Source organism: Pelmatolapia mariae, linkage group LG3_W (genome assembly GCF_036321145.2).
Source record: "Pelmatolapia mariae isolate MD_Pm_ZW linkage group LG3_W, Pm_UMD_F_2, whole genome shotgun sequence".
In the NCBI taxonomy this organism is placed as follows: Eukaryota; Metazoa; Chordata; class Actinopteri; order Cichliformes; family Cichlidae; genus Pelmatolapia; species Pelmatolapia mariae.
The window spans coordinates 50284494-50303928 of NC_086229.1; the positions used below are offsets into that span (position 1 = coordinate 50284494).

At 39.7% G+C, this 19435-nt stretch overlaps 1 protein-coding gene across 1 annotated transcript; it reads right to left on the bottom strand.

Moving 5' to 3' along the window:
• Positions 1-1410: 1410 nt before the first annotated feature.
• Positions 1411-12550, bottom strand: LOC134623401 (zinc finger protein 883-like; the record flags this gene model as incomplete). Its single annotated transcript, XM_063468561.1, has 3 exons — positions 12410-12550; positions 10501-10598; positions 1411-3030 (listed from the first exon to the last, which is right to left on the bottom strand). Coding segments are annotated over exons 1-3 (1836 nt in total), but the record flags the coding sequence as incomplete, so codon positions are not given.
• Between the last annotated feature and the right edge of the window lie 6885 nt (positions 12551-19435).

The following is a 19435-nucleotide window of genomic DNA, read 5'->3' on the forward strand; positions in this document are numbered from 1 at the left end:
TCCACACTACATAAAGCAAGAAAAATAGTTTTTCTTTCAGGTGGTTTCAGAAAAAACAAAAACATCAAACACCTCCAAGACTCTCTTTGAAAGAACTAAAAACCTTTATTTTCATGGTCCAATCATGAGTGAACTCCCCGATGAAGCCTTGTGTGCTAAAACATGTCAGAGGTTTAAAGGTTAAACATGAGTTTCCAAAACGTTTTGCTGGAGAACAATGAACTATTTGACTGAGTTTCAATTATTTACAGACGAGCAAAACCAGGAGAGAGAAAAAAGGACAAAACTGACTCAGTAAAATGACAGAAAATAAGATCCCATGTGCATCTGTATTATGTAGAAGTTCAGCCCAGCAACCAGTTCAGTTCAACACAAGTTTAAATGATTCTATCTGAACTCTGTGGAGCCTGATCTCAAGCTTTTTGAGTCTGACTCTGAAACCAGAGGATCTTTCTGTCTCTTCAGATTCACCGTGATCCAGTGATGGGAGTGATTTCAGCCCTGAGTGATCACGCTGATGTTTGTGTGCTTGTGTGTGCTTGTGTGGTTTCTCTCCTGTGTGGACTCGTTTGTGTGTTTTAAGGTCACCTGCAGTGGTGAAGGATGACCCACACTGATCACAGAGGTGCTTTTTAACCCCACTGTGAATCAGTTCATGTCGTTTTAAGTCACGTGATGTGGTGAAGCTTCTCCCACATTCTTTGCAGTATTTCAGTTTGTCTCCAGTGTGTCTATGTTGATGTGTTTTTAGGTCAGCTTGGCAACTGAAAGTTTTTCCACAGAGGTCACAACGAAAGTCTTTCCCACCACCACAGTGATGACAGGGTTGAGAACTGGATCCTTCTGTGTCGCTCTGCTTCTAAACAAAGACACAAAGACAGTGTAAGTCAGGCCTTCAACACTTTTATCCTGAACGTCGCCTGAAATAAAGAGCATCTCTGCAGACGTCCAATCACATTTTACTGTTTCAGTTAACACACTCAGTTTACTGGGCTGCAATAACTACAATACTACAACACTACAGTAATAATAAAATTATAACTGAAATGAAAATCCGAATTATCACTCAGAGCTGCTTTTCCATGCAGTAGAATTGCTAACATGCTAACACAGTTTAATGAGCAGAGTTGTTGTAAACAGTCAGGCTAAAATGATAACAATATAAATACATACCTCACAGTAACTGCACTTGTAGAGTCTCTTTCTGGTGTGGATCTGTTGGTGTCGTCTCAGGTAATGTGGAGATTTAAAAGTCTTCTCACACAGGTCACATTTATAAGGTCGTCCCTCAGTGTGGGTAAACATGTGTCGTTGTAACTTTTCGTCTGTTGCAAACTCTTTGCTACATTGTTCACAGCAGTACACATCATGTCTGGTGTGAATGCGTAGGTGTGTATTTCGGTGCCCTCTCTGGCTGAAAGTTTTTCCACACTGATCACAGCTGTACGCTTTAACTCCACTGTGGATGAGTTGGTGTTTTTTTAGGGAATCCTTCCAGGAAAAAGACTTTCCACACAAGTCACAGCTGAACGGTCTCTCTCCAGTGTGGACGACCTGATGAAGTTTTAGTTTAGCCTTCTCAGTAAACTCCTTCCCACACTCGTCACAGCTGTATGCCTTAATTCCAGAGTGGGTAAGTAAATGACTCTGTAAGCTGCTACTGTGAGTAAAAGCTCTGCCACACTGATCACAGCTGTACGGTTTAACTCCACTGTGGATGAGTTGGTGTAGTTTTAGGGAATCCTTCCAGGAAAAAGACTTTCCACACAAGTCACAGCTGAACGGTCTCTTTCCAGTGTGGATGACCTGATGAAGTTTTAGTTTAGCCTTCATAGCAAAATCCTTCCCACACTCGTCACAGCTGTATGCCTTAATTCCAGAGTGGGTAACTAGATGACTCTGTAAGCTGCCACTGTGAGTAAAAGCTTTGCCACACTGATCACAGCTGTACGCTTTAACTCCACTGTGGATGAGTTGGTGTTGTTTTAGGGAATCCTTCCTGGAAAAAGACTTTCCACACTGATCACAGCTGAACGGTCTCTCTCCAGTGTGGATGACCTGATGAAGTTTTAGTTTAGCCTTCTCAGTAAACTCCTTCCCACACTCGTCACAGCTGTATGCCTTAATTCCAGAGTGGGTAAGTAAATGATTCTTTAAGTTGCTACTGTGAGTAAAAGCTCTGCCACACTGATCACAGCTGTACGCTTTAACTCCACTGTGGATGAGTTGGTGTTTTTTTAGGTAACTCTTCAAGGAAAAAGACTTTCCACACAAGTCACAGCTGAACGGTCTCTCTCCAGTGTGGATGACCTGATGAAGTTTTAGGTTAGCCTTCTCAGTAAACTCCTTCCCACACTCGTCACAGCTGTATGCCTTAATTCCAGAGTGGGTAACTAGATGCCTCTGTAAGCTGCTACTGTGAGTAAAAGCTCTGCCACACTGATCACAGCTGTACGCTTTAACTCCACTGTGGATGAGTTGGTGTTGTTTTAGGTGACCCTTCCTGGAAAAAGACTTTCCACACTCGTCACAGCTGTATGCCTTAATTCCAGAGTGGGTAACTAGATGACTCTGTAAGCTGCTACTGCAAGTAAAAGCTCTGCCACACTCATCACAGCTGTATGGTTTAACTCCACTGTGGATGAGTTGGTGTTGTTTTAGGTGACCCTTCCTGGAAAAAGACTTTCCACACTCGTCACAGCTGTATGCCTTAATTCCAGAGTGGGTAACTAGATGACTCTGTAAGCTGCTACTGTGAGTAAAAGCTCTGCCACACTCGTCACAGCTGTACGCTTTAACTCCACTGTGGATGAGTTGGTGTTGTTTTAGGGAATCCTTCCTGGAAAAAGACTTTCCACACAAGTCACAGCTGAACGGTCTCTCTACAGTGTGGATGACCTGATGCTGTTTTAGTTTAGCCTTCACAGTAAAATCCTTCCCACACTCGTCACAGCTGTATGTTTTCTCTCTCTTTCTTCTGTGAGGTTTGTCGGCCTCCTGAGAGCGCTGACTTCTTGGTCCATGTTGGTCCTGCAGTGACAGAGATACAAACAGAGGCAGTGAGTGAAATGCAGTCGTGGAACAACCTCAACCTTCAAACTCCCTCCATTAACACTAGTTTTAAACCTGAAGGTGGAGTGTGGCACCAAACACCTTAAAGGTATCCCCACCTGCTGGTAATAGTAACACATTACATCCAACCTGGTGCTAAAAATAATTCATGACTGTTCAAACACTAAAATCATGCCCATCCCTCCTGATTGTATGTACACCAGTGTTGGGTAAGTTACTTTAAATTAGTAACTTAGTTACATTACTAGTTACTTCTATCAAAAGTAACTCAGTTCAAGTTACTCGTTACTTTCAAAGTAACTAGTTACTAAGGAAAGTAACTTTGGTTTTACTCAGAATTCTCTTGTTAATGTGTTGATTCAGTAACTGGATACCCAGCGAGAGTTCCAGTCTTCTAGCTTGCTTACTTGCCACAAGTGCACTGTGCCACCTACCAATAGAAAGGAAAAGATAATGTGCATATTTCCACGAGAGAAATCCCACGCCTGGACCGTCGTTGACCGCGGCCATGATTCTAGCCTACGTCACAGCGTCATGTGCGCTTTTTACATCCAACACAAAAACTGCAGTCGTGGTGCTTTGATTGTACTCAGAACTTGGAAATTCTGCCTTCTGAATAGGAAGATGTAGGTAACACCAGACTGCAGATGAGCTGCATACAGAGCTGGACTGGGACAAAAAATCGGCCCGGGCATTTTGACTAGAGACCGGCTGTCATGATCCTGGGTCTTTTGTTGTAAGTTTGAGTTTATTTTGTTCATTAGGTTATCTAAGTTCATTTGTTTATTAGATTCCCCTTGTGTATCCAACCCCTGTTAAGTCTCCCTTGTCCTTCATGTGTTTCATGTCTGTGTTTCTTATGTTCTCATGTTTGCGTTTCATTATACTTCCCATTTTATTTTGAAAGAGGTCCTGTGTTCCTGCATTTTGTTTTACTCTTCCCCTGTGACGTTGTTATGTTCATGTTGTGTCTACTGTGACTTTCTGTCCCATGTTTCAGGTCCCTATGTTCTGTCTCCCCAGTCTGTTAAGTTTACATGTCTTGAATCAGTCTGTGTGTTTCCTGTTTTACTTTCACAGTCTATGTCCTATGTTAATGTTTCTAGTTTTGCTTCCCTTGTCTCGTCCTGTGTAATTACTCCCAGCTGTGCTCTCCTCCGGTGGCTCATTCCCCCTCGTTATCCCACAGTGTATTTAAGCCCCATGTTTCTCTTTGTCAGTGTTGCGTCCTCCCTCATAGCTGTGTGATTTTCCCCTGTGGCTCCTTGTGCTTTAGTTTTCCCAGTTTAGTTTAGTTTTGTATTGTTTTTTGTGTCCCACTCCACGCCAGCAATAAAGCTGTGTTTTTTTAGTTTACTTTTTGTCTCTGTGAGTTTGCGTTTGGGTCCTACTCTTGCCTGCACACAGCCGTATTGTGACGCCATTATAGGAAAAATCATTAAAGCCTTTGAATGAAAACAAACACTGTTGTGACAGTGATATACACTATTCTGATGGTATATATGCATCAATCTATCAATCGTTTGTTGTAAGATTCAGATAATTATTTTTTAAAAGCGAGACATTTTAAATGAGAATAAGAAAGTATTTCTTTGTGTCCCCCTTTCCCTGTTAATGTCCTACACTGTAAAAAAAATCCGTAAAAATACAGTACAATCTACTGTATAAATGTGAAGGAATTTTCCGTATTAGTCATTTACAGGTATTTTTCTGTATTTCTCAACTACTGCAATGCATTGTGGGAAAAAGAACCCAAAAAGGAGGGAAAAGTCAGAGCAAGAGCAGCCGTTAGACTTCTTTCAGGCTTCATCTCGATTTTGGACTCTGGAGTTGGAGAAACTGCCTTCAAATTTCTGTGGTAAGTATTAAAACTCATGTTTTCTTTTATTAAAATAACGTTTTTCAAAAGACTCCGCATTTTTATTTAGAAAGAATTGTTAATTTATTTGTTAACTGGTTTCGGATGTCTCCAGACAAGTCAGGAATATTTTGCTGACTCATTTTTTAAATAATCATTATTTAGGTTTAACATGACTTAAGCTTTTCAATTTAGTTAATGTTAAAAATAATTTTTACAGTGATACCACCAGTTTTGCCCTTCAGTGGCTGAACCAGTTTTCACAAATATTATAGTTAGCTGTCTGTGTCTCTCTGGGTATTACACAGCTGTGACTGCTAACTAGCTAATTAGCGAAAGTCAGCGATGTAGATAACTGGGAAAAGTGAGAACTTCATGTTATGTATAGAGAGGAAGAAATTATTTTAGGACTCTAATAAGTGCTATATCAATACCTGTGTTTTACAGTTGGCTCTACTGTACACTTTAAAGGGTTTCAGGCAAAGTTACACCAACCCTAGATTAAGCCTCAGACCTTCCTGGCTGACGCTAGCAAAAGCTAATGTTAGCCTCTGATTTGGGCTCCTAAAGTAAAGACTTTTGGCTAACTGACCAGCATAGATTATTTTGGTGGTTAACAAACTGTAGTGGTAATATTATTGAAAGTATAGTTTCAGCTCATTACATTTACAATTATGTCTATTTTGTAGCACATAGAAATGTTTAGTTAATATTTGCAGACAGACACATTTTCCCTGTAACTGTGTTTTTACTCCAACGTTTGTTGAAAATGTAATTTATGAAATGCTGAGCAGCATTTCTAGTATGTGGAATATTTTTGTCACCGCACTGTGCTAATGTGATTAAATACTATTAATTATTACTAAAAAATTCAATAATTAATCAATAATAACTATATCTTGATTGAATTATATTGTAAGCGCAGTGCTGGTGTGCAGGAGCTTTATATGCCTTGTGGGGGATGCTGACATACTGTTATGTCTATATCAAGCTTTTAGCCAAATATAAGCAGAGATATTTGTATCTTTCTTAAAAATTCAGATCCTTCACTTCCCTGAGTGAAAAAGAAGATGAAGATACAAGCTGGTGATGATCCAGAGCAGCTGGTCTCAGGAAATGAAGAAAAACCCTGATCACCTTTTCCACAGAAACAATGTGAGTTTAATGTTGTGGTTGATTTAGTTTTTCAAGGTATGTACTGTATGTTACTTCAATTATAAACTGCTTTTGTTGCAACAGAATGTTGTTATGTGTATGCAACTCTACGTGAATTATAATCCTTTGTAGGGCTGTGTGATATGACCAAAATCTCGCATCCCAATATAAGACATATCTCTCCTGATAACGATATATGTCACAAAATAGTGCATTTTCTGTAAATTCTGTGATTCTCGGGCAACTCGACTTATGTGAAGTGTTTTCAGTTGGGCGTCGTGTACCTGGAGTCGAGTGTTTTGACCGATGCATGAAACTATACATTTTTAGACATGAGTTTAAACGGCCGCCATTTTCTTTCTGAGTATTTGTTACACGGCGTGCTGCAAGGAAAAGCCTGTTCTAACGTTTGAGTCTAAGGATTATTTTGAGCACCTGATGGCTCTTTTTTGCTTTTCATTCGTAAACTCTCTCGGAACTCTTTCATGTGATTCTTGTGTGGGTGGTTAAAGAGGTTTGTCGTGTTTGAGTGGTGGTGGGGACCAGTTTGTGGCATAATTTGCATAGTACAGTTTTCTGGTCCATGTCAGATTTTTTATAACCAAACCATGTCCATGCTACAGAGGTAGCCCCTCGTTTAACAATAAGGTCCTTGATTTGTTTTGACTGGTCCATCTGCTTGGAGCTAGCTGGTTCTGCCTCATCCTTGCTAGCCATGCTGGTATTCTCTGTGCCTTCATCTGCGTGGTGACTGTAAGCGCCATTTATAGTTACTTGATGTTTTTATTTGAGGTCATTTGTTTGATGCATATTCTGAAATTTTATGTTTAAGAATAATGTATATCATTTCAGTTCATTTTGAAAAGTCTCAACAGAAACTTGAGCTTTATTGTGAAAGGTTTATGTGGAAAATAAACAAGCGGATGGCAGAGCCACACGATGGTTTTACCGTCACTGTTGGTAACGAAAGTACACGTAAAAACAATCGCTTGTCCGTCCATAGTGTGGTTATTGTAAGTATAAGAGAAGGAGAGAACTTTAAGAAATAATATAGACACTACAGTGACCATCAAAACCAGGAAAAAAATATTGCCGTAAACAAATGATAGCGTATAATATGAAACGATACATTTTTATATCGTCATCTGATATATATCGTCATATCACACAGCCCTAATCCTTTTTTTGTTTCTGTTGTTTATGTTCAAGGTAAAAAAAATTATAAAAATACAAACTTTTTAAAAATGTCTTGTTGTTTCTCTTTTTTTCCTCAGAATAAATTACGACTAGTTTCAATGGCTGAGATGGAGGAGCAACACAGTGACACGTTAACCCGACTGCTGAAGTTCCCGTATGAACTGAGCAACTCTAAAAATCCAAGGAAAAGCTGAGTGTATTTTATTTGAAGCTCAGATGGACCTTGATGGACTAACATGCAGGCTGCATTCAGGACTTTGTCACTGGTATATGAAGAGTGGTAACAAGAGAAATTGTGCACACACAATGTGTCACTTTATGCTTGCTCTTCTCCAGCCTCTGGTGTCACTTTGTAGTAATTAGTCTTACTATTGTCTTATGTGTTGTGATTTAGGGTATGTGCACACAAGCAGAGGTTTTTGTTTGTAACCGTAACCTCATTTTCAGAGCCTTGTCTAACATTTAATGGTCGTGAAATATGTCAGACTTTTTCCTCTACTTAAACAGCTAAGAGCATTTGAACACAGTGGAGAAAAAGGTGTGCGTTAAGGATTTTGAACTATGATGTTTAAGTGTTGTCACTGCTGAGGATTCGTGGACACAGATCCTTATTCACTACGCTGCTGTTTACAATTTAACTTTTCATCAGAACAAGCACTTCTAGTTGTACTTTGCTCCTCACTGACAAAACAAGTCCAGTAAATGCACTTTTATCTTCAAGTTTGTGACAGTAATCTTTCTTAATTTATTTTGTGCTTTAGTTATCATATGTGGAAAAGTTCTGTGGTTATCTATCCGTCCTGTTTGCATAAACCCAAAGTTCAGGAACATCTTCTTTAGATCTGTTCAGTTTTATTCATGTGGCACGACTTAAACAGTCAAGTATGTTATATTGTAAGGTAAAGACCCCAAAGAGTTAATCTCGGACAAATGTTCACACAAATATGAATTGCATTCACTTCATTAATGAAGTGAATGCAATTCAGTAATCAAATGTGTTTGGCTATAACGGACTACATGTGGATACTGTACCATAAGTGGAAAGACATGGATGTAAACCACACCTTAACCATTTGGCTGAGTCAAACCTACCACAAGGCAGTGATTCTAACTAAAAGGTACTCTGGATATTAATAAATGTGAACATATCGTTCATATAAAAATGCTTAAATTTGAAAGCTTGTGAGTTATTTTGTTCATGTATCAGCTGTTTAGTCGTTTTATGACAAGATGGATGCTGTTGTTATATTTAAGTATAGTGTTTGAGTTAAGGAGAATAACTAGGTTGTAATTGCATAGAAATGTACGTTTAAGGATATAAAGAACTATATTTAATGAGTTACAGTGAAAAGAAATGCTTGGAAATAGTAATATAAACAGAAATATCAATTTTTCTATTAACGGAAAATATCAGTTAATGATACAGAAAATATACTGTAAATCTACAGAATTTTCCGTTTTATCATTTACAGAAAAGTCCGTCAAACTTCCGTAAAAAAAAGGAAAATGTACTGGCAGAAAATTACCAGGACATTTTCTGTTTTTCTACGGAATCTTTTCTTACAGTGTACCTGGCCCCCTGGCAACACTTTGCTAGACCCGCCCCTGCACAGTTACCAGCTGTCAGCTACGTAGAAAAAGGATCCTGGTGTTATTTGTCTCTCAGAAACAGTTCATAACTTCCCTTCAACTCATCCATGCAACCTAAAAGGTAAACCTGTTTCTACATCACCTGTTCTGCTCTGATGATTCAGTAAGGACATCTCCTGGTTTCATCTGCATGTTTCCCTCTCACCTCATATCCAAACCGATATCATGACCAGCAGCTTTTACAGCTCTGGCTCCAGCAAACATCAGCTGATACTAGAAATTAATATTAAATAAATTCTAACAACAGCTGATCAAACGTGGTGCTGTTGTTTAATGCAACATCCACTGGTTTCTTCTTTCTGGCGCAAAGTGAGCGATAAACAAAGAGAGAATAGCCGATCAGCTGATCATTGATCAGTTTCATGATTGAAGTAGAAATGGGAGGGGGAGAGAATGAGAGAGGAAGAGGCAGCTGACAGCAAAGACACAGAATAATTTTAGCTTTGTGTCTTTTTCATTCTAGCTGAAGTCCGAGACAAACTGTGTTCCTTTTCACATCAATACGAAACACGTAATATTTTCTCTGAATATGAGACGATTCCGTTTTTTAGGGGACGGTTGGCAACTCTACTAACTAACCTTATGAACAAAATAAAGTTCAACATCAGTAACATAGCACCCACCCAGCTGTATAGAAACCCTGTCATGCTAGCTAGCACGCAGCACAAAAAAGTCAGCATAACGAAAATAAACTCCACCTAAACTTGGTTTATATCTGACCCAGATAGACTGCAGGTCATAACTTCTTACCTGAAGTTCAGTTCACCTGACACGCGGACCGGCGGCCGCTTCGGGTCTCTCCTCTTGCCTCCCCTTTCCCTCATCCACCTGCTGGCCTCCACCACTTGCTAGTGTTACTGAATCTGTGGAAGCTCCGCGATATCCACCACACGAAGTAACGCATAACGAGCCTATCTAAATCCCAGTAACGAGTAACACGTTCCTGGTTTTGGCATAATACCTAGTTACCGTGCTCGTTACCACAATAATAACGTAGTTACTGTAACGCGTTACTTAATAACGCATTAGTCCCAACACTGATGTACACACACACACACACACACACACACATTTTTATATTATTTTATAATTTATATTATATTGTTGTTTCCTATTACATATTTCTATAATTTGTATAGATTTATACATAACTATTCAGTGATAATAAATCCTATGTTTGTGTATTTGTTTATTCATAAGGAACCCCATTAGCTTCCACAACAGATGTTGCTCGTCTTCTGTCAAATACAATCACATGGAGGAAAAAACATGGCGGCGACGGAGAATGAGAAGGGTGAAAGCGGATCGTTGAATGAAACAGATGAACCAGAATTGGTTTGTAAAAATGCAGCAACTTCAGTGGTGTGGAACTGGTTTAGCTTTCGTCCGTCAGATACACAACAAAGCACTATTTGTGGTAGAGCATGCTAGCAGGCCGTCGTTATTACTGTGGTTTTTGTGGAGTTGTAAAGTATTTTGTCTAGTGTCAATTATATCGTCAGCTACATCGTTAACACAAATTTCAAATGTATATCGTGATAAATACTTATATCGCCCTGCTCTGTCACCTTCTGTGTTGAGCTCATTGTTTTCTCTGTAGTGGCTGAGCTGAGTCCAAGTAGCTGAAAATGTTCCTCTGCTGCTCCGTCAGACTCTTCTCCTCCTGCTGATCAGCTGGGACACAAAACAGATCTTTGTTAGGCTCCACACTGCACTGAAGAGTCAAAGTGTCTCATATGTTCATCTGACAAGACAAGGAACACATTTTTGTTTCCCGAGGTGGGCAACTTATTGGAAACAAACACAAAAGGTTTGAGCACTGATACCTGGCATTGCTGGCATTGAAAGATGCAATGCCAGCAATGTGGATGGTCAAGACTAAAACCCTGCTATCTTTGCTTAATGATTGGTTTGAGTCTTGACAATCCACATTGCTGGCATTGCATCTTTCAATGTGTTTGTGGGTGGATTTGAATGCACCAGTGTAAGTGCAGTATTAACCCAGATTCTTTTGTCCCCATGATAGAACAGAGAAAACCGACTCATAGTGTGTTAAAACATTTATATTTCTTTTTATTCAATCATCTTCTGGAAGAGAGAGACCCCTGCACAGCCCAAACGCCGGTTGCAGGATCTCTAACATTAGAATCATAAACTGTGTCTCATATAATTATTATTTTGGTACTTTACACGTCACAGTTTTGACACAAACATTGCTTATATGGCAAAGTTCCTCTTTTCTGTCTGGCTTCCTCTATCTATTAATATGCTGTACAGCTCTACACTTCCTGTTTTCAGTCTGGGTGAGCACTTAGTTTGTGAGTCAAAAGTGGCCTTGCTTTACAAACCTTCATTATTAAAGTTCATAAAACAATATAATAAGAAAATAAGGATACTAAGGATATTAATTACATGACAGCAGCCACTCAGACTCTACTCAAAGGATTACCACAATTAACCTAACAGACCTACACCTTGGTTCACAGATTCACTTTGTCTAGGGTTTATTTCTGGGATTTCACACAACCCAGTATTCAGATCATGAATACATAATGGCCTTGGATTTACAACATTATGAATGAAATGTGCTCTATTTGGAAGCAGCATGTCCCCCTCTCCTTTCCAGGGGTTGTGTGTGAGACTTTAAATCATCAAACTGTAAATTACAAGTTGTAAATTGATCCCTTTACCCCTGGTCCTAAAATGAATATTTATTTTCTTACTCTTCTTATATTTATTGTTTGTTTACTTGCACTGCTGTAACTGGAGCCTCGTCGTCTCGTCTCTCTATATACTGGACTGTATGTAGCGGAGATGACAATAAAGTTTACTTTGACTTCAGCAGCGAGCAGGCGCACCTCGCAAACGGAGGGCGCCCTTACTCCCAGCAAATGGACGATAGAGAACCGATCGGTGCCTACAACATTCCCAATGTGCGCTGGCATGATGTCGGGGCAGCATGAATACGAGCAATTTTTTTTTTTTTTTCCGCCGCCCCCCACCACGATGCCGCTCCGGGCAACCGCCCGTGTCGCTCGTATCAAAAACCGTTTCTGCCTTTACTACTGTGCTTTGATGTCGCTTTTAAGGGTGAAACTCATTGTGAAACGTTTGAGAACCACTGCTACAGAACAATGGAGATTCCCGTTATATGGTAACACCTGCACCTCACGTGACGCCCAGAATTGTACAATACTGATGCTTGAGAGCGCGCGTGTGATGCAAGTATGTGTAGAGTGTTGAGCGCAAAAACAACTCACGAAACTTGACCTTTCTATACTCGTGGCTCACTTGCACTTCTAATCTATTCGTTTGCACACTTACACACACTCGGCTGTGGTTTCCTGTTTCGCTACACTCTGGAGAGCCTCGCCTTTAACGGTCTTCTCTCACAGAGAGCAACAGAAAACCTCACTCAGAAAACTTCGAAAAACTCAAGATTGACTGAACTCAGTTCAAAGTTACCTTGGCACTTACCTTTAGACGTGAGAGGTAGTGATGGTCCGCTTGAAGCTGACGCTCCGGTGCGTGTGCCAAAAAGATCAACACACTGCTTCAGAATAGTGATGTGTCGGTCGCGAACGAAATGGCTCATAGAGCCGAATCTTTGACGTGAACGACGCAAGCCGTGGGGTTTTTTTCTTTCTCTCACCCTCTCTCTCTGGCACTTTTTTCCCGCTTCACTCCGCACTCGAGCCTTGTGCTTTGCGCTGGGCAGAGGGGGGAGGGGTGGTAGTTACACTCAGCAGCACAGGAACAGAGCGGGAGGGAGAGAGAGAGAAAGAGAGCCAGGGACAACAACGTCACATTACAAAGGTATAGTAATCATCCACAACTATTTTCAGTTGCAGATGATAAAGGATTCAGAAAGTTTATTCATGCAGGCCCATATGACAGAGAATATGCATCTTCTTTTTGTTTTCATATTTTAATTTATATTTAATTGTGTTGTGGTTTGCAGTGTTTTGTGTTGTTTCACTTTAAATTTGTTTAAAAGGAAAAAGCTGAAATTATAAATAGTTAAAAGTTGAACTGTGACTAGTTGGTTTTTGTATTATATGATTTATTTATTACATTTTATATCTGTGGAATAAATAAAAGTATATTTACGGTGGCTCCTAGAGAAAAAGCACGTACAAACCCCAAAACACGTACAAAACACAACAGAAGTGCTCCAGAATGCTCGGCGCAGTGTTGAGCTTTTGTTACCTAGAGGCTACACAGCCAGCAAGTACCAACGACCGGATTTGGTGTGTGGTAGTAACAGGTAAATGAACATAAATTTTAAATTATTTGAATATATATGAGTGCTTGTGTATAAATATACAAAAAATACACATATGCTTTCAATTGTGTAATTTAAGTGATCTAGGTAGCTCTGTTTTGGAAGTTCAGTTCATGCTAGAAATGGGTTTTGGAGTTTTAACATGCTTTGGAGTTTCTCCGAAAGAGCCGGCTCTTTTTAGTGAGCCGAGCCGAAAGAGCCAGTTCTCTAAAAAGAGCCGGAAGTCCCATCACTAGTCGTGTAATATGCTGGTATTGATATGATCAAAAATGAACTGAGTTGTTTCCTATTCTATAGAAATTGTACATCTAATTAATAACAAGGCTTTCTGCTGATGTTACTAATTAGAAATGTATTGTTTTATTTTTAAGCAGCGACTTTTTAGCATGCAATCAGTCCATGCCGTACAGGACAGAGTTGTAAACTGTGAATACAAAAATAGACAATTTTACAAAATTGCTCATTCAACAAATGTAAATCACAGCAGATTTTTGTTGTTGTAGGTGCACTGTCACAACTAGAAATGTGGGGGGAACTCCTCAAAATTGAAGGCAAAACAGGAAAATACATGGAAATAACAATTTTCCTTTAAGCACATCAGTAAAGGTCGATCCGGATACTTGATAACTGTTGGTATAGGTATGACATGAATTTGAATCTCCATTATCACAGGTTTTAATTGGGAGGCAACATGCAGATATACAGGAGGACTATAAACAGCGATTCCTATTGCATACAACTGTTTTAGAAAATACCAACAACACTGTTAATTTATCACTTTCTGGTCTATAGACTTTACAGTGTGGATGGATGGAAAATCCATCTGGCTCCACTCTTGCTGAATTGGTGCTACAAACAGCTCTGCGCTCGGCTTTCCTGGCTGTGTGTGGATTTATACTTACAAATTTTGACCCTATTTTTCTTCCTTTCAGCTGATTGGTCAATTTCATGTCAATCACCAATTAAACAATGCAATCAGAGAACATCTCCAGAAGTTGATTCTGTTCATCTGGACTTAGCGTTTTCAGTGGGAGAAAATGCTGAAAACGCTACGTCCAGATGAACAGAATCAACTTTTGCAGATTTACTTACCTGGATGATTGAGCATGCATCAAGACAATCAGAGAACAGATAGGTTTGGCTGTTGGAGGGCTGCTTCACGGAGCTTCAGGTCCTGGAAGAATAAATTCCCTTTTACATACCAGACCAGCATTTTTCTTCATTACCATGAAGGAAAACAGTCTGTGTGTGTCCGAGTTCAGTGGTTTTTGTGTCACAGGGCTTATAATATGTGTAAAAATCTGGCCAGGGACCATCACATCACACTGCTATCATATTTTTCTGTTACTATCATGTTTCTTTTCTGAGATGTTGTTACTTTTATCATAGATGTAACGAGAAATCTTCCTGAAAGTAAAATGTTTTATTCTAATCAAATATTTGATTCTGATAACAGATAAAGATTTTTTTTTTTACTTTTGTTCCGCTATGATAGTTTATACAAATTTTGGCCAATTCCTATTTATTTTAATAGGCTTTAGCTCCCAAAAAGTCGCCAGCGACAGGTTTTTCCAAACCTGTCTCGTCAAACCTGAGCTCTACCAGGGGCCCAACACGCCTTTTAGAAGAAAAGAGATGTCCGAAAATAAACCACAGGGTCAAATACTTGATTTTGTTCAGTGTTTTGGAATTGACTAATTTAAATATTTTATTCATGTACATTTTGATTGCCTTTTTTAGGAAAAACAGCAAAATTTCAATTTCTTTTTTTTTCTGTCATTAATCCTTGATTACATTCATATAGTATACAGTAGAGGAAAAAACCTACCAGATGTGTAAAGTAGTAGTAATACTGAAAAAAAGGGACAAAAGCACACACACTCACAGCTGATTTTATGACACTTTTACAGCTAAAACAATATATAATTCCGGTTATCCTGTGTAACATTATTGGGGATAAAGGGTTAAGGAACCGCAATTATTTTTTTTAGTTTAGCTTGTGTTTACTACCATTTTTTTTTTATCACCACACAGTAAACATTAAGTAATATGTAAAGTGTCCATTTATCCTCCATGCCTGGTCCATTATCTTAAGCTTAGGCTGCTGCCCCCCGCAACCCAATCCGGTACTAAGTAGAGAGGCCCAGAGTTCGCTCTCTCCAGGCACTTGGTCCAGCTCCTCTGGGGGAATCCCAAGGCATTCCCAGGCCAGCTGAAAAACATAGTCCCTCCAGCATGTCCTGGGTGTTCTGGGTCTCTTCCTGGTGGGACATGCCCAAAACACCTCACCAGGGAGGCATCCTAACCAGAGGCCAGGATCTAATCTATCCTTTTTGTATGTTCCCCTCAGGTTGTCATGGTAGCAGATACAGGGAGAACAAGTGTAGACGATGCCACATGAAGGATGATGAAATTCCTCATATCACCTGAGCTGGCTGTGGAGTACAACATGCTTGGCCGACATGGGAAAAAAAAGTTCAGAGATTTGCGTCTTTTTAATGTTGTGTATGGTAAGTTAGTTTCACTTGAGACATTTGAACTTTAGAAAACTAAACTTTTTTAATAAAGTGTGTGAAAGTGTAACTGAGATTGGTTATCATGCAATTTGTATACATTTTTTGAGGCAATAAAGTGAAATAAACATTGTTCTTTGCAAATCATCACCAAATGAAGTAAGCTAAGATTAACTTTACTTTGGCTTGCCCATTTTTCTTCTTCATTTGCAGAGACACTGAAGAAGAATTATTTAACATCAAAAGTCAACTTGCAAGAAGCAGAGAAGGCTCTGTCCAAGTGGTTCACTGGAGCAAAAGACAGAGGAGGACCGAGGGCTGCAAGGGTACAAAATAGACTTACGGCTCTGTAAACAAAACAAAAAAAGAAACCCTGCTGATTCAAGATAAACTTTTGAGTTTTCCATCTGACTTTTTCCCCATGTTGCTACAGTTCCAAATATCTAAGGAATTTTGCTGTAGTTTGACATTTTTAGTTTTTTAAAAGTTTACACACTTTGGTATACAGTTAAGTAAAATCACAGTTGTTGGACAAAATAAATGTGAAAAATGTTGTTTTGTGTACCCTTGTGATTTTTTAATTTTTTTATTTACAAACTAGTTTTTGTTTGCGGTCAATATATTTGGTGTCTTTCTTTCACAGAACCCGTATTGGCCGTCTGATAAATTGATTTTGTGACTGTTTTGCTACATGGGGCCCACCCAGTGCCAGAAATTTGCCAATTCAAACTAGAAGTAAGATGCAACTACAGAACCCACTGATAATGCCATTCTAACTTTTTAGCTCATGTTTTCCTCATGTTGTACCCACAAAAAAATTGAAAGGTGGGGCCTGGGTGGGTTTCTGTGTACTTTGCCTAGTTGGGGCCCATTTAGTTCCCAGACTTTACCACTATAACACCGAGATGGGCTTATAAAATGGGGCCATTATGGAACCCGCGGACAATCCTATATGGGGCCCATTTTCAGCCCATTTCCAAACCATATCGGCCCCACATATAAATGTTGGCTGGGGCAGGGTATCCCTCAGCAGCAGCTACAATATCTTCAGAGTGACAAACTGCATTTAGCAGAACACCAATTTAAATTCAAAGAACTGGAGAATGCAGTTTATACAAACCGGGTCCACTAAACTGCTCCACCTGAACAGGAGAGGAGCGCTTCCTGAACTGGTGTTTGTCAAAACATCACACATTGTCAGATTGGCCGAAAACGGCGTTCACGCCGCCGTCGCTCCAGTACGGCTGAGCAGACTGCAACCGTGGGAGAGAGTGACTGTGTTTCACACGCTCAGCTCGAGCTTTCTGATCCTGAACTTCATGACAGATCTACCACTGTGAGTAACACTGTTTGGTCTTCCGTGGACTCTGTATCTCCTAAATCAGATAACTCTGCTACTGTGTGTTTGAACTCTACAGACATTATTCAGAGTGACACCTCGGTGTCAAGTTATTCACCGGTTGTCCTCATTAGTGATCTTTGTGTTCCTGAGCCGTCAGACTCTGGTAATGCTCGCAGTGTTTTCTCTTAGTTAGCCAATATGGATTTTCCAGCTGTTGAGCTGAACAAAGGACTGTTATTCCACCCCAGACTCACCTACACGCTATTACTGGCATTGTATCCCCGCTGGACTGTTTTACTCCCCAGCCTCTTAATTCTGAGGTTTCCCAGCCTGAGCCCAGCCACACACCATCAACAGTTGTAAATAAAACAGTGCGTGCTGAGGAGCACAAACAGTCTAAGACTGTGTGTTCTGTAGCCGATGCTCCTTCTAGTGACTGGTTTGTGTTCAAACCTGTTTTGTCTTTTCACATGTCCGGTGTTGCCCAGCCAGCCCTGGACACAGTAAAACTTCTGCATCTGAGACTTCCTGTGTTGGTCCGACAGTTTCCCCTCTGTGATCTTTTCTGTGCCTCAGCTGGTAAACGTAAATGGTAGCAGAGTGCCACCTGCCATAGTTAAACTGGCTAAAATGCTTGAACTTAGCACAAACTTCTTTGGTTCCTGTTTACACCTCAGCTTCTTATTTTATATGTATGGCTGGTCATGGGGAATGAGACAGAACACAGAAAATATTTGTTTTTGTTTTTTGGCTTTTTTTTTAATTTCTCCAAATGATCTCGGAAAAGCGCAGTTTTTTAGTTTTTGTGGTTTTGAGTGAAAACATTTAAGTTTAACATTAAACCCAGGAAGAGTTCCCACTTTGGGTTCCAATTTAAGCAGATTATTAAAGTAGATCTCATTTTAACGACTTCACAGGCACCTGTTGAACTGTCACTAACCCAAAACCAGCGAGAGCTCTAATCCTGCTCCACAGGCTCAGCCTAAAACACCTGTAACTTTCAAGGTCTGAGATAACAATAAATATCAAAATATCACAGTGTAATAATAATTAATATTCGTAATAAATGTGTAATAATATTTTTATTATTATTTGATTTGATTTTCCTGTTTGCAGCAAACAATTTTACAAGCAGAGCTGCTGTCAGTCCACAGTAGAGGCCGATCCTTCCTCGTCTCTCTACTGCAGAGACACAAACACATCTGGGTTTCTCACATTCATTAAAATCAATTACACTAACAGATGTAGAAATGTTTAGCTTATTTTAGAGTTTAGACATGTAGGAATGTTTAGTTTGCTTTAGAGTTTAGAAATGTGTTAAGATAGAATCTAGAATTATGGTAGAGACACTGACACTGCCCTGGATATAAATAAAGGCCTGATTGTGTCATGAGCTTAGAAGTAGATTTGTAACTGGATAACTGTGGTCTGGAGGGGAGATGGTATTTATGGCCCCTAGGAAGAGACACACACCCACAGTGTTTTAACTAATATACTCCCACACCTATATGCACACTCACTCACGTGCACGCACATACCAGGTATGCACACACAGGCACTCATGTGCTTGTGCATACACACAGAGACAGAGTTTAGAGCACACCATGGGGGATTTATGATGGGGTCGCTCCTATAAAGCTGGCTGTGACTAACAAAGGGGTGAAGATTGTTACAGAGGGACACCGGCCTCGTCTTCCCTTCTAGAAGTGCATGCTTAAATGAAGATGAATAAAGATGAATAAAGATTTTATAAAAATAACTACTGAGTTCCGGTGCCATTTCTGGATCCCTCGACGAATAAAAGAACTGGGGTAAAACTGATTTCGCAACACAGTATAGAACCAGGATACAGTACTTACCTCTGAACCACTGTGCCACTTAACTCCAGGTCCATAGATGGTCATGATCTGGCACCATTTCAAGCCATTTATCAGAATGAATCGTTTCATCTAACATCACCTCTTCAAACATTTAAAGCTTCCACTCGCAGAAAAAGATCAAACGCATAACTCCTGCTGATCAAACTGATTCAGTGTTTATGTTTCTTTGATCCTCTGAGTCACATCAAACCTGCTGTAGAGAACGAGTCCAGAGAACAAGAAAACAGACATTATGCAAAGTTAACCACCATGTAGACATTAATCTTTATTAAAGTGCAGACTGAAAGTGTTCCTGTTTGATTAACAGGAAAATCTGCTTGAGAGATTCAGGAGTCCTCACAGTATTCACTCTGAAGTCATGTTGAGGTGCATTTAACAAATCCACTGTGTGTTTACTACAAGAAAACACTTTTCTGCTTCATTAAATGCAGAAGCACAAACACAGAAAACCAGAAGCAGTCGGTGGGACATTTAAGTTCTTTA